The 12,849-nt window shown below is 44.1% G+C and overlaps 1 protein-coding gene across 2 annotated transcripts in view; it reads right to left on the bottom strand.

Annotated features, from left to right (window-relative positions):
- GLRA1 (glycine receptor alpha 1) overlaps nt 1-12,849 on the bottom strand; it is a 47,847-nt gene that overhangs the window by 14,017 nt on the left and 20,981 nt on the right. For both annotated transcript variants that reach the window (XM_026858095.1, XM_026858094.1), the window contains exons 4-8: nt 7,159-7,382; nt 3,492-3,574; nt 2,736-2,873; nt 1,994-2,208; nt 1,181-1,327 (exon numbers count right to left, since the gene is read on the bottom strand). In XM_026858095.1, the coding sequence (XP_026713896.1) occupies nt 1,181-1,327; nt 1,994-2,208; nt 2,736-2,873; nt 3,492-3,574; nt 7,159-7,382 (807 nt within the window). The remainder of the gene's footprint in view (nt 1-1,180; nt 1,328-1,993; nt 2,209-2,735; nt 2,874-3,491; nt 3,575-7,158; nt 7,383-12,849) is intronic.

The raw sequence follows: 12,849 nt of genomic DNA on the forward strand, positions 1-12,849 counted from the left end.
CCTTGCATTTGTCCAACAGTTTTCATCCCTGATCCTGACTGGGTTGGGGACAAATGGACAACTTTCCCCTGTTTTGCAGATAGGTCAACTGAAGCAGAGAGGCAGATCTACAAGGAGACAGGGATTCCTGCTCCTTAGCCCCCACTGCCTCCTAGAATGGTGGCAGTTCTCCAGGCACACATTGTGAACTGCTGTAGGACAGGTTAGACCCTGGGAATGACTTTTAATGGCTGGGACAGTGAAGCAGTGGAGTGAAGGGGGTCTCTGGATGGGATGGATCACAGAGAGTTCTTTAAAATAGAGGATAGACAAATACCTATGAGGAATATTTTAGGCAGACCTTGGCGGTCTCTTAGGGGCTCTCTTGAGATTTCCATCAGAAAAAAATTCCGTGGGTTTTTTTTTCCTTAGCAAATGTACTCTTTTCTTAATGCTAGCTTGGGGGCAAACTGTCAGGCCTGGTGCTGAAAATTTGATACCACCTACCTGATTCTACTAGTTAATTAAGGACAATTTTAAAGTGCCTCTGGTCTTGTGATCACAGTCACCTTTATGTTTCTTTCCAATGCATCCTGTGAGGTGAAATCTCTGCTGTGGTACCTCAGCCTAAAAGCTACTAGAGTCCAGGCTGCAGGAGATGAGTATCTATGTGATGCATTCGTGCTCGTATTGGCATCAGTCATGGCGAGTAAGCATGGAGCGAGGCTAAGGTTGAGAATAATGCTCTTTCTTTTTGAGAGGAGTTTGCAGTCTGAGAAGCAGATGCTTTTGAACACAGAGATGACAAAGATAAAAGAGGTGTCACTTACCTCCGGGCTAATGTAGACTGTTCTCTGATAGACATCCCTCAAAACTCCCTGCCTGCCTCCCCCCAGCCCTTGCTGTGTCTTCTGAAGAGGAGAACTCAGACCAGAACATTGCTGTGTGAAAATTGTTCTGCTGACAACAACCCTTTTGGCTTAGACCACTCGGCTAGCAAAAACCAGCTGCTCCTGGAGTCAGCAGACTGTTAGAAGAGACAATTTGTTGAGGTAGCCCTGCTTTTTGATGTGTGACCCTCTTTAACATCTGACCATATACTGAGGACTTCACTGGGAGCTAGTGGCTTGGTTCAATTGGCTGTGTAGTGATGTTCTGCTGGGACAGGTTTCAGTTGTGTCCTTCATGCTTTATGTATTACCTTATGATGCCTCCTCTTCCTTCTGAACCTGAGCAGCTCTTTGTGCTGCCGAGACACGAAGTTGACGGCAGCATACTCTAGAAGAGCGGAGAACACAAACAGCAAGCACACGGCCATCCAGATGTCTATGGCCTTCACATAGGACACCTAGGAGTCAGAGAGAAAGGCTGACACAGGGTGGCTTCTTCACCCAAATGCCTTTTTCCTTGCTATTTTACATGTTTCAGGGTCTGTCTTTGGAAGGAGTTGATCAAGCCATGATATAGTTGACATCTGCTCTTGTATACCAATATCGAACTCATTTAATATGAATGTATTATCAGGCCACTGAATTTGATCCTGGGCTCTTAAGTAGCAATAATTCCACAGTTTTAAACTTATCCAGGTCTTGACTGTGATGGTTTATAAGCAAGGAAAATAGTAATTCAATCTGATCATACCAGGAACTCTTAATAACATGGAAATTCAGTACTATTACAAAAGTATGATGGTCAAGTGAGTAAAAAGCTAGAATGTAAAGTGCATTATCCTTGTGTGGTTGTTGCAGGGGTTTGTAAGGTACAGAGCTCCTGGCTACTGGGAGCTGTGGTGGATCTTGAGGTGAGTGCTAGGGAAGCTTCACTGATAGACATAGCAACTCTGCTAAAACTTTTGCAGGAGGGGACTGGAATTTGTTCTGCTTGCTCCTAAACTGCAATAGTGCAATGGCAGCAGAATCTCCTTGAGTAGGAGGATCTATGTGGTGACTTACTTATGTGCTATCCCCAGAAAGTGCACATTTTGCCCCTCTGTGAAGATAAGTGTGTTCTGTACCTTGGGCAGTGATGCTCGGGAACCAGAGCTCTGCGTGGTCATAGTGAGCACTGTGGTGATCCCCAGGCCAACACGAGCAGGTGCAGCATCCATATTGATCCAGAAGGAGATCCAGGAGAGGATGACAATAAGGAGGCTGGGGATGTACATCTGGATCAAGTAATAGCCCATCTGCCGCTCCAGGTGGAAACGAGCTTCTATACAGGTGAACTTGCCTGAGAAGGATGGGAAATACATGGAAAATTACTGATAAGGCACAGTGAGCCTCCTGGTTTCAGCTATTTTATGGGTACTTTCCTTGCATTGTCTAGAACCAAAGTCTTGTTAGAAGAGGAAATTAACAGCTATTGTCCAGTTCTGAAATATGAGTGTACTATATCAACATAGCAAAGAAAGCTCTTGACAGTATGTTCTTTGTCACTTAAATTTAATCTGCTCCCTTGCATCAAAGACAAAAGAAGACACTGGAAGAGAAAGTCCAGACCAAACACCCTTGAACTGATGCAGATGTTACTGGGGGCAAGAGGGTTCCAAGCATTTGTGTCTATTAGCTTTTTATCGGCTGTATATGCGTATATTTACTGACAACATATCTATGTGTATTCATATGTACGTTGTCCCTGGCTGTACAGAACAAGGCTTATATCACCTGTGCCATCAGACGTAGCAAGAGACTCTGGCAAATGCACAGTCCTGAATTCCCCTCTAACGAACCCAGCAGCTAAGCGTAAACAGCACTGACCTGTGTTGTAGTGTTTTGTGCAGTATCTCAAGTCTTTTTCTTCTTTGAGTATGAACTGAGGCAGCGTCAACCCATCAGCAACTTGCACGGCTCCTTTTTCTTGCCACTCAAATATGAGATCATTCATTGTGTAGCCAACTGTTGAGAGGAGGGAACGAATACCATGTGAAACATATTAAATACTGATCTGGAAAGAGACAGACTTTTAGAAGAGAGCTATACTTGGAGACAGGGGTTTATCCTGGCCTTCCTTAGAAATGCTGTAATGAATGGGATTTGGGTTGAGGCAAAACTGCTTGTATGTGTGATAAAAGCTAGGGCAATGACCTGCACTGGAGCTGTGATGGTGTGCAATGAATTGTCTGCAATAAATCATATTTTTTCTTGGATTTGGCTTATTGAGCTGTTTGCTGATTTTTCAGACTTGACCTCCTTCTCTGAAAGAAGTTGCTCATTGTCTTTCCCTCCTTTGGGATAAGCAATGCAGCTGAAAGCACTTTCACCTTTCTCCTCCAAAGTGAAAGGCCAATGTAAATACAACCAAGCCAGGGTTCCTCTCGTGGGATCTGTTAGGGTTTGGCTTTTCTACAAAATGTCACATGTGCTGAATGAATGGAAAATCCTGAGCAAGGGGTTCTTGAGCAAGTCTCCAGTGAAGGCTGAACTGGGACTGGACTGCAGCTGGGGAGAGAGATGGCAAGGGAGAGGGAAAACACATTGTCTCCTCTCCAAAAAGGAGATGTGCACAGGACTCACAGCTTTCCAACTGCATGATGCACGTCTGTACGTCCATGGGGAAGTTCTTCAGGTCCATGGGGCAGGCCAGAGTCAGCGTGATCCTGAGGAGAGAAGGCAGCACAAGGGAATGTCAAACAGTTCGTGGCACTGATGAGGGGGTGAACCCTCTCAGGTTCTGTCTGCAACCAGGCTGGCACCTTGCCTGAGACACAGGGGTGTGCTGGGGGAGTGACTGATCAGTCACCTCTTCCCTGCCTGCTTTTTTCACATGTGGTGTTGGAAAGCATCAGAAATGCCAAGCGTTTGGGTCTGTGATATAACTCCTGGCAGAGTTGTCTGTTGCAGATGGCTTTTTATTACAATGTTGTTTTGAACTGAGCAGAACAAAGGGTTCCCACACCAAACAGTTTTGCTGCTTCGGTCTTCATTTCTTGCCTCAAGCTCACAACAGTTTGGATTAGCAGCAAGCCCGGCCCGTTCTCTGGACCCCCGCAGATGCATTTCTAGAGACCAAGACTGTAAATCTTTAAACAGAAAATTTCTGTGTCAGAAAAAAACAAATAAAGTTTGGTCAAGATTACACACTGCGGTGGGGGAAAAGAGAGACTTTAGTGGGATTTTCTGCAGGGAAAATGCCCTGCGGTAAGTCAGTATGGACCTCTGTATCTTCCCAAATTCCTGCTGTGCCTCTTGAGATCTCTACTTCTGCCTCACAAGCTACATTTTCCACTAGGTGCAGGCTGAATTTTCTGTATCATATTGCTGTGCTGCCTTATACCATGATCTATACTCAAAATGTTTGTTTGGTTCAACAAGCTGATATTGAACAATTTGATTCAGATAGCTGGACTTCCATAATTTGGTTTGATAATGTTGAAAACTATGTTCCCTGAAGTGTTCAGGTTCTTCAGCTTCTTGCCTTGATGTAGAAATAGTGGCATTTCTTGGGGAACAGGAATTGAACTTTTCTATCAGCAGACCTACAAGAAACAACAGGAAGGAATGATACTTCAACTTAAATCCTTGTGTTGGAAGAAATATTTGAGTTTAGAGGCATGCTGGGACAGAAGATGTGACAGCAGAAAGAACGCAATTCAAGTTTCCTCTTTATGAAAGCAACTACATTTTCTGTATTTAAACAAACACCTCACTAGAAGAGAGTCATCACTGGCCTTTGCTCGCTTTGTTTTTCTCATCGCATCGCTGGCAGGGAACTCCATCTCTAATCAATCGGATAAGCCTTCAATTACATCTTCAGACAAGCCCCTTGAGAAGAATTTACTGTATATATCTGCCAGATATGAAACAGGGGTGACTGTGGCTATGACTAGGTCATGAGATGCTGAGCACATGCCGGACAATTGTGTGCTGAGAAGGGATCAGAGTGAACTCCTCAGGGGTGATTTTGGGTGAACCCAGTGCTGAGCATGCTGACTCTTGGCTCCATGGGACAAGTCCACCTTCTTGTAAGTGCCTTGACTAGAATTTTTCTATTGCAAATAGTAACAGCAAAGAGCCAGTGAGAAAATGGCAGAGCACTTTAGATGGAAACTGTGTTTTAAAAGGAAAAGACTATTTCTCCTTTTGGAAACTCTTTGCATTTACATTGTGCTCTTCCATCATGAATGTCCTCATTCTCTTTGATTTTCACCAGAAAACGTACTTAAAAAGAAATCTGTATTTTCATTTGGAGATGAGGGAGATAGGAATTTAAAAAAACAAAACAAAACAAAACAAAACAAGAACTGAAGTGTTTTCAAGTTTTTGCCTTGAAAACAGTGATCGGGTCAGCCACATTGCTCCGTTTCCCCTGCTGAGTTGTTGCTCTGTTTTGCAGAGCAACCCCAGGGCTGGGGTGACCCCTTATTCCCCCTCTGTGCTCCTGCAAACCCACCTGGAGCAGGGCTATGTGCCATGATCACTGCCCAGTTGCTGGTGGCAGTTTTACTACATGCCTGGTTTTAGAAATGGAGAATGTGAGGTTTCTTCATTCAGCCACATGCCTGGCAATTCTCTTACTGTTTTGGCCATCGGGGAGCTGGTCTTTGGGCTGGAACCGCCTTGATGTTTGATGGAGGCTGTCTACCTTGCAGCATTAAGCTCTTTCCTTTCCATTTTACAGCTCCGTGCTGCTTTTTTCTTCCCCATGGCTGTCACTGGGAGCGGCAGTGTGAGATAGGGTGTGCATACGTTAGGCAAATTTACATTATACATGAGGTGAAAAAGTCTTTAAGATAGAGTTAAACTTTCCTGCTTTAAGCTCATGAAGTTTGGTCTTAATTTCATTGGTTTAAAATAAAGAATGGATGGGGTTGGAAGTAAAGTGAAGGTGGGGAATTGGATTGATTTCCTGTGGGAAATTCAGTGCAATTAGTTCAGCTTCACTGATGGATTCTTGGATCTAGCAATGAAGGGATAAATGGGAAGAGTTATGGTGAGACAAAGACATGGACCAGTACTTAGGAGTTTCCCTAATTTTTTGTCAGGAAATGCTGCAGCTTTCAAAACGGAGTTTTCATGGACTGTTTTCAGGCTTGTGCTAGTATATCTCAAGTAATTTTACACTAGGGATGTTAAGGAATCTATTAGTGAGAAGCAGAAGTCTCAGACTGAGAAAGGTAGAGATGAGCTAGATTCCTTCCCAGACGAACCCTCTGTCTTGATATGCTTTGGCTAACACATTCCTGGTCATTACTTTTCTACCTGTTGTACAAGCAGTAGCAAGTGGCAACCGTCTGGCTGAAGTACTGACATCCTTCTGCTCCAACATGATTCAACTACTGATGTAAGGAGGCATTTCCCAGCCTCCTTTTTTTCACTCCAGTTTTTTCTCTCCCTCCTTCAAATTAAAATGTTTCTGAAAGTAAGTACCTTAGGCATAGCTTTGTCTTAGCAGGTCTTGAAGATGGAGTACTGCCAGGCTGCCCAGTACTTTTGGATGGGCACCTTCTTACTTAATGATGAAGAAAAATAATGATGTTCCTCATGCTTTCTTTTAAAGGGAAACTACTAATGTGAAATTAGGACTTGAAGCTCAGATAGCTGGTGGCACATTCTCAGAAAGATTCCACAGTTTTGACAACCTCTTCTTCTTGGGGTGGCTGGAGAAAGACCTCCTGACGTGCAGCACATTACTCTGCTCCCACAAGGATGTGCTTACATGTGCAAACAGGGAACTGTTTATCCCACTGCTCTTAAGCAAAGGTTAATGCTGGATATAAAGGTCTAGATGAGGGAATTGGTTACCGACCTGTTTCTTTCTTTTAGCTTGTGTATTTAACTCAAAATCATTGACACAATATTGGCTAGGGAAATAAGGATGTGTTTCACTTCTCAGTGATTTTTGTGCAGAGGAATCAGCCCCAGAAGGAGGATGAAACACTGGTACAGGCTGCCCAAAGAGGTCATGGGATCTCCATCTGTGGGGTATTTCAATTTGGCCAGACAAAGCTGCAGCTGATCTGTCTTGTTGTCATTGTCAGGATGAGGTTGCATGGGAGACCTCCGGAGGTCCCTTCCCACCACATTGCTATGACACTGCTAATTGTATGATCTCCTACTTTAAACCCCCCTCAGTTTCTTTTATCAGATGGCATTCTCAAAGTCTCATTTTAGGCTTGAACAGTGGGAGTTTAGCTCTGCCCTCCCCTACCTTGGTGGAGCTCTTCTCATTGAGTCCTCTCACCTGATGCTGTAGAGGACATTGCCATTTCTGGAGATTCTCAGGAGCTTGTTGTCTGTGGTAATCTCATGGAAATGGGCCCCTTTCTCATTTGCAAAGAACAAGTCAGGCTTCCAGATGGAGTCCAGCATAGAGGGGTCCAGGTCCAAGGAGTCATCAGGGTATTCATTGTACGCCAACCGTGGGTCATTCCATTGCTGTCGCAGGAAGATGTTCACCCTGTAATCCTGAACAGTGTAAGCAGGGAGCAGAGAAACACAGTTAGTGCTCAAAGCAGGCTGAAAGTGCTGAAAACTAGGGAGCATGTACTAGAATAATTCTCAAAACCAAACCATGCCTAGGCCTACATTCCCAAGCCATGACAAGCCTTTTTCCCTTTATTTCTCAAGGACCTGTTGTTAATTTTTAGCTCTGTAGCTTACAGCTATCTCATAGCATGAGCAGCTGCCTAACCTTGCATCTCTCTGTCACAGCAGTTGTCAGCTGTGTGTGAAGTGTCAAGACCTCAAGTCTGAACCCCCGGGCTGGAGAAGTGATGTTCAGTTGCGGAGGCTGTAAAGGCTGGTGTCAGCAAGACAACTGTTGCAGAGGATTAAGGGGGAAAGAGACCAAAGGCAACTTCCTTTCAGTGTTGAATCATCCCGTATTGTGACTATCTATGATTCCTCCAGACTTGTCAAAAGAAAAGGCACAGTGAGACAAGCAGTCCATGGAAGGGATATTCCCTGTGTGTCCACTAATATAAGGGTAACTCAGATGGACTGATGGGAGCAGCTGCACTCGGTGAGAGTACGTGAACATGAGAGGGATGTGCACGTAGTCTACTCTCCTAATCCTAAGGGAGTGTTCTGGATTCTCCTCTCTAATGTCAAAATGCCATAAATGCTACAGATTTTATAGGACAGTCATCTTTAATTGAAGCTAGTCCTGAAGCACTATGCAAAATGCTATCTGCCTCATAACTGCGTGTCTTACAGCTCCCCTGAGTTCCCCAGGCCAAGGCTGGCTCCTGAGGTTGAGCTCAGACACTTTCCTGGACTATTAAAGGCAGTTTCTGTTCCCCCTGTCTGACCAGTAGCTTCCCAGGGTGATGTGTGTGCCCCTTTTCTGCTGACTTTCACGTAAGAAAATGAGCCAACAAATTGAAATGGAGAGAGGACATGCCAGCTATCAGGAGAGGGATAAAAGCTCCATGTCCATAAATTAATTGACATTTTCTAAGTATAGAGGCAGACTGTCTGAAGAGCAGAATATAATAAACCAATTTCACTGCCCTGGCCCAAACTAATAGTTGCTATCATGATTAAGGGTTTCTCTGGTGCCTTTCTAACACTAATGTACTTTGAAGACTTTTATGAAGAGACAATTAATGGACGGTGTCTGACGTGCTTGCTGGTATCTAATACCTGCTGCAGGCACTGGAACCTTGATTTCAGTGAGGCTATTTGGCACCTCTGAGGGGATCTCCCTGACTCCCTCAGGTCTGTTCTTTCCATTTGAGAACACAAAGCTCTGAAGGGTGCATGTGGGGGACAGTCTTTCTGATGTTGCTGCCTCAAGTGCTTGCTTGAGTATGAACCTACAGCCTCTTGTCCAGGAGGACATGACTTCTGTGAAGTCCAGTCACACTGGAGGGTTTGGCTTGTGTCTTGTGTGCTTTGTGGGATTTTTGGGGGCAGTTCGTAGCTAAGCCCATGGTCTAGAATCTGTTTCAAGCCACTTAATGCCATCCACATCCTCAGAGCACAGAAGCTGCTAATGACATTAATGATTGTGACAACAGCAAATGGACCAAGGACTTGATGCTAAAAGGAGCAGACTTCTGAACATGAAAAAGAGTTGCAGCACTCTCTCCTTCTGCTGATATTCCGAATGTCACCTTCACAAGTCCTAGTCAGTCCCGCTGATTTAATTATTCATCTCTGTCCACCATGCATAATGTGTCTTGAGAAAATGTGAATAGCAGTGGACAGCTAGGAACCAGGGTCTTAGCTCAGGACTAGACAATCATGCAAACCTAAAGACAAAAGCAACCCTGAATCTCCACTTCCCATGGCACGCAGCAGCTCCTGGAACAACTTGTACACTTTCAGTTCTCCCTTTTCTGTGTATAAAGATCTGCAACCATTGCAGTCAGGGGAAATCAATGTCACTGACCTAATAGGTAGAAAGCAAAAGGTTGTTTTGCTTATTCAGCTACAAATAAGCTGGATGTTAGCAGGTCAGCTCCAGTTGGGGGCTTATGTCATGTATAACACAAATTAAACTCATGTTTGGAAGAAACTTCAGTGGTAGCTGCCCAGAAGTGTTCTCAGCTTGATGGAGTGTTGAAAGCAGGGGGGGGGAAATGGAGTCAATCTCCCTGTAACAGCTTGTGTTGCTGTGGATAAGCTTTGTTGCTGGAGTAAACTCACTGCTTTAGCTTCAAAATTCGTTGAAAGGAAAGGGTGAGAAGAGAGGTGTAGTGTGGTTTATGTTGCCACCACAGCAATTGTGGCAAATATGGCATTAGAGGCCCTAGACAGAATGATTACCATAGTCACCATGATGATGGATCTTAATCACATGTTTGTGGGCCAGATGAAAAATAACTTCTCACAGCAGACGGCTGTGAGAAAACTCCTCCTAACTCATCTCCAGAGATCAAGTGTCCTGTACTCATGTCCTGCGTGGGGACAGTCCCGGGGCATGGCGTGGACAGGTGGTGTGAGAGGCTGCCCTACCTCCCTCCAGGGGATGTTCATCAATGTGGTGAGTAATGCTGGCACGAGTTTGTCTTTGTGCTTCTCCTTTGGAGACAAGTGTTTGCAGCGGATATTTTTTTTTTTCTTTTGGAATATAGACAACTGAACGTTTATGTTGTGATATAAAAAAGGCAAGGACAAAGAAATATAATACACGCACTGAATGTAATTCTCTGGCTTTGCCATTTTATGGCATTAGTATTTCACCTCTCTGCGCGTGTGTTTATGAAGATCTTCCTTCTCAGGGGGTTTATTCCACTGGCCTGGCCTGGCTACTGAGAATGGTTGTTTCCTCCCATACGCCTTTTCCCTTATGACAGACAGCTGCTTTGCACTGCAGTATTGAAGGTGCTAAGCAGCCTTTTATATTTCTTGTGGCCAGGCTTATTTGAACATAAATGTAGAAACAAGCCCTGTGACTGCAAACTGGAGATGGCACTGCCTGAGGAGCCAGCAGAAGGCATGGAGAGCAAATGGGGCATGTCTGTGGCCATGACACAGGCTAAGATAAGAGTTACAGGATCCTGTGTGTTGAAAGCTTTGTGCTTAGGCATTGCAGTCAAGCTGAGGGGTGACTAACCAAACACTCATTCACTGGCTACCTGGAGATATACAGTATTTCTCCTGGATGCTGTTGTATGAAATCTTAATTAGCATCACCAAGAAGTCCACAGTTATTCCTAAGTGATGGAGAGAACAGACCAATTTCTCATATGAACTTCCAAGCAAAAAAAAAAAAAAAAAAAAAAAAAAAAAAAAAGTAAGTTTTACTGGGGCAGCAAAAAAAAATCTTTTTCCATATCCTTCTTATCACTTGAGTTCCTCATTTGTGTGCCAATCACATCCAAGCATTGATTATCTTGTGCAGCTTGGGAAAGGAGAGCAGCATCTCCATGTCATGAAGGCATTCAGGAGTTTTGTAATTTGGCACAAAGGCATTTTGCTCCCAAGGGTGAAATGACACAGGGCAGGAAGAAAATAACTGAAGTGATCAAAGTAGTTCAATTTGATAATGCTGAAATGAAATTCTGTTTAGTGACCTCGCAAGGAGCCAAGGAAATGGAAGATCATTTGAGACCTTTCCTTCCCAAGATACCAGAGTCTTGGCATCTGATGAAAGTAGGGACGGGCTGGAGGTAGTGCTGTGAAGGAGGGATGGAGGCTGTCGGGAAGGTCAGTGGGTTTCAGCCCCTGATTCAGGGGTTCTGTCAGACTAGCCTCTACACTGAACAGTTTTGCTGAGAGATTTCATTTTGCTTCATTTACATTTTGCTGCTGGAAAAAAAATGTGGTAGAACTCCCTCAGAAGGGGATTCTGGCAGCACACCAAGAAGCAGGGAACAAGGGGCTTTAATAGTATTGAGTTAATTCTCTAGAAAGGGAACAGACAAAGGTTTTTAAGGCTACTTGCCCTACAAAGGAGCACTACAACTGACGAATTGTGAAAAAAAAAAAAAATGCATCTGGAGCTGACCTTTGAAGGGTTAATAAGGGACCTCATTACCTTGCCACAGCTGTAGCCAAGGAGCCAACTTGAAGATTAGTGTGAAAGCCACAGCTGGGCCAAGGGGAGGAGGTGCGGAGGAGGAGGAAGCCTGTTGCTTGAGGAAGGTAGGTGGGCATGTGGTGAGGGAGAGGAGTGGTACTCCAGTGTTTAATAGGTGTGAGGGTTTTGCGCTGGAACCTAAGGCAAAGTTTTACTGGTCTCCCTGCAAAAGGAAGGGAAATTATATCTCTCTAAGCCGAGGATGGAGCTGCTAGGGGGTGGGCTGTACCTAGTATCCTGAATTTTACGATTAGGAGTTTAGTATTGAGGTCTTGTTCAGCTTGGGTTTTGGTTCTTATTTTTGTGTCCTTGTGTTTGAGCTGTGTAGTCCTATTTCATGTTTTGTTTTTTTATCTCTTCCCTTCTCCATTCAGTGCAAAGACAAATTCCACCCACATAGATAGCTAAAACACTGTGGGTTTAACATTGAGACTGCAGCAGACTGAGATGGTGTGAAAACCTTTTCATTTTGTGTTGTGTGACTTGTTATATACTTATCATCTCTGTGGGACTGATGGTTGGCTTTAAGAATGACTGACTGCAGAAAACTGAGCTCAAAGCCTAGCCTTTGCTACAGGCTTTGTGTACTGATACTTATATCTTTCACTAATCTCAGGGTGAGTGAACCCAATATTAAATGTGAGATCCATACACTTAATCAGTCATATTTGCTATCTACTGCACTGTGGCTTGTGAGGCTGGAGTGAATTGCTTAGTCTGTTTTGCAGGATGGTTTGTTATCTCATTGGAAATCTCATATATAGATGTCTCTGAAGAAGTATTTAACATTTGGACAGTTACAGCCTCCAGCATCCCCTGTCTTGAGAACACGCTGGGAGACCAATTGTAGCTGGGTCGCAGCTGGCTGGAAGGTCACATCTGGTTTGCTCTTTTCAGATGGGATAGCTATGGCATGAAAACAACAAAACCAAATCTGCATATATACACCCTCTCTAGGGGACCCTGTGCTGGCTGTTTTGTGGTTTTCTTTCTTCTATACTCTCGTTTGCTGTGTGTGGGTCCTTTTTAAAACATGAGACTGTGAGGGAGGGTTATCTTGAGCACTGACTCCAGCTCCTAACAACTCTAGGTGATGATATAAGAAAAACATTTCTCCTTCTCCATGTGCCTTCACTGTATACAAAATGCTCCCAACTGCCTAAGCCAGGGAAAGAGCCACAAAACTGCAGCTTCCATTGGAAGAGAGGTCAAGGGCATAATTTAATTCCAAGTTTGCTGTTATAGCAGGAAATCTGTGAGATGAAACGCTCACATAATCCTGCCAGTTGTCTTGTGCTACAAAGAAAAGCTGAAGATGGTGCAGTTCATTCACTTAAAAACAAGACCCTGTTTCTTAAGTGCTTGACTTCTGTTTCATTTTGAATGAAGAATTTGTAGCTTTGC

Source organism: Athene cunicularia, assembly GCF_003259725.1.
Source record: "Athene cunicularia isolate RWA chromosome 13 unlocalized genomic scaffold, athCun1 chr13_part1, whole genome shotgun sequence".
Classification (NCBI taxonomy): domain Eukaryota; kingdom Metazoa; phylum Chordata; class Aves; order Strigiformes; family Strigidae; genus Athene; species Athene cunicularia.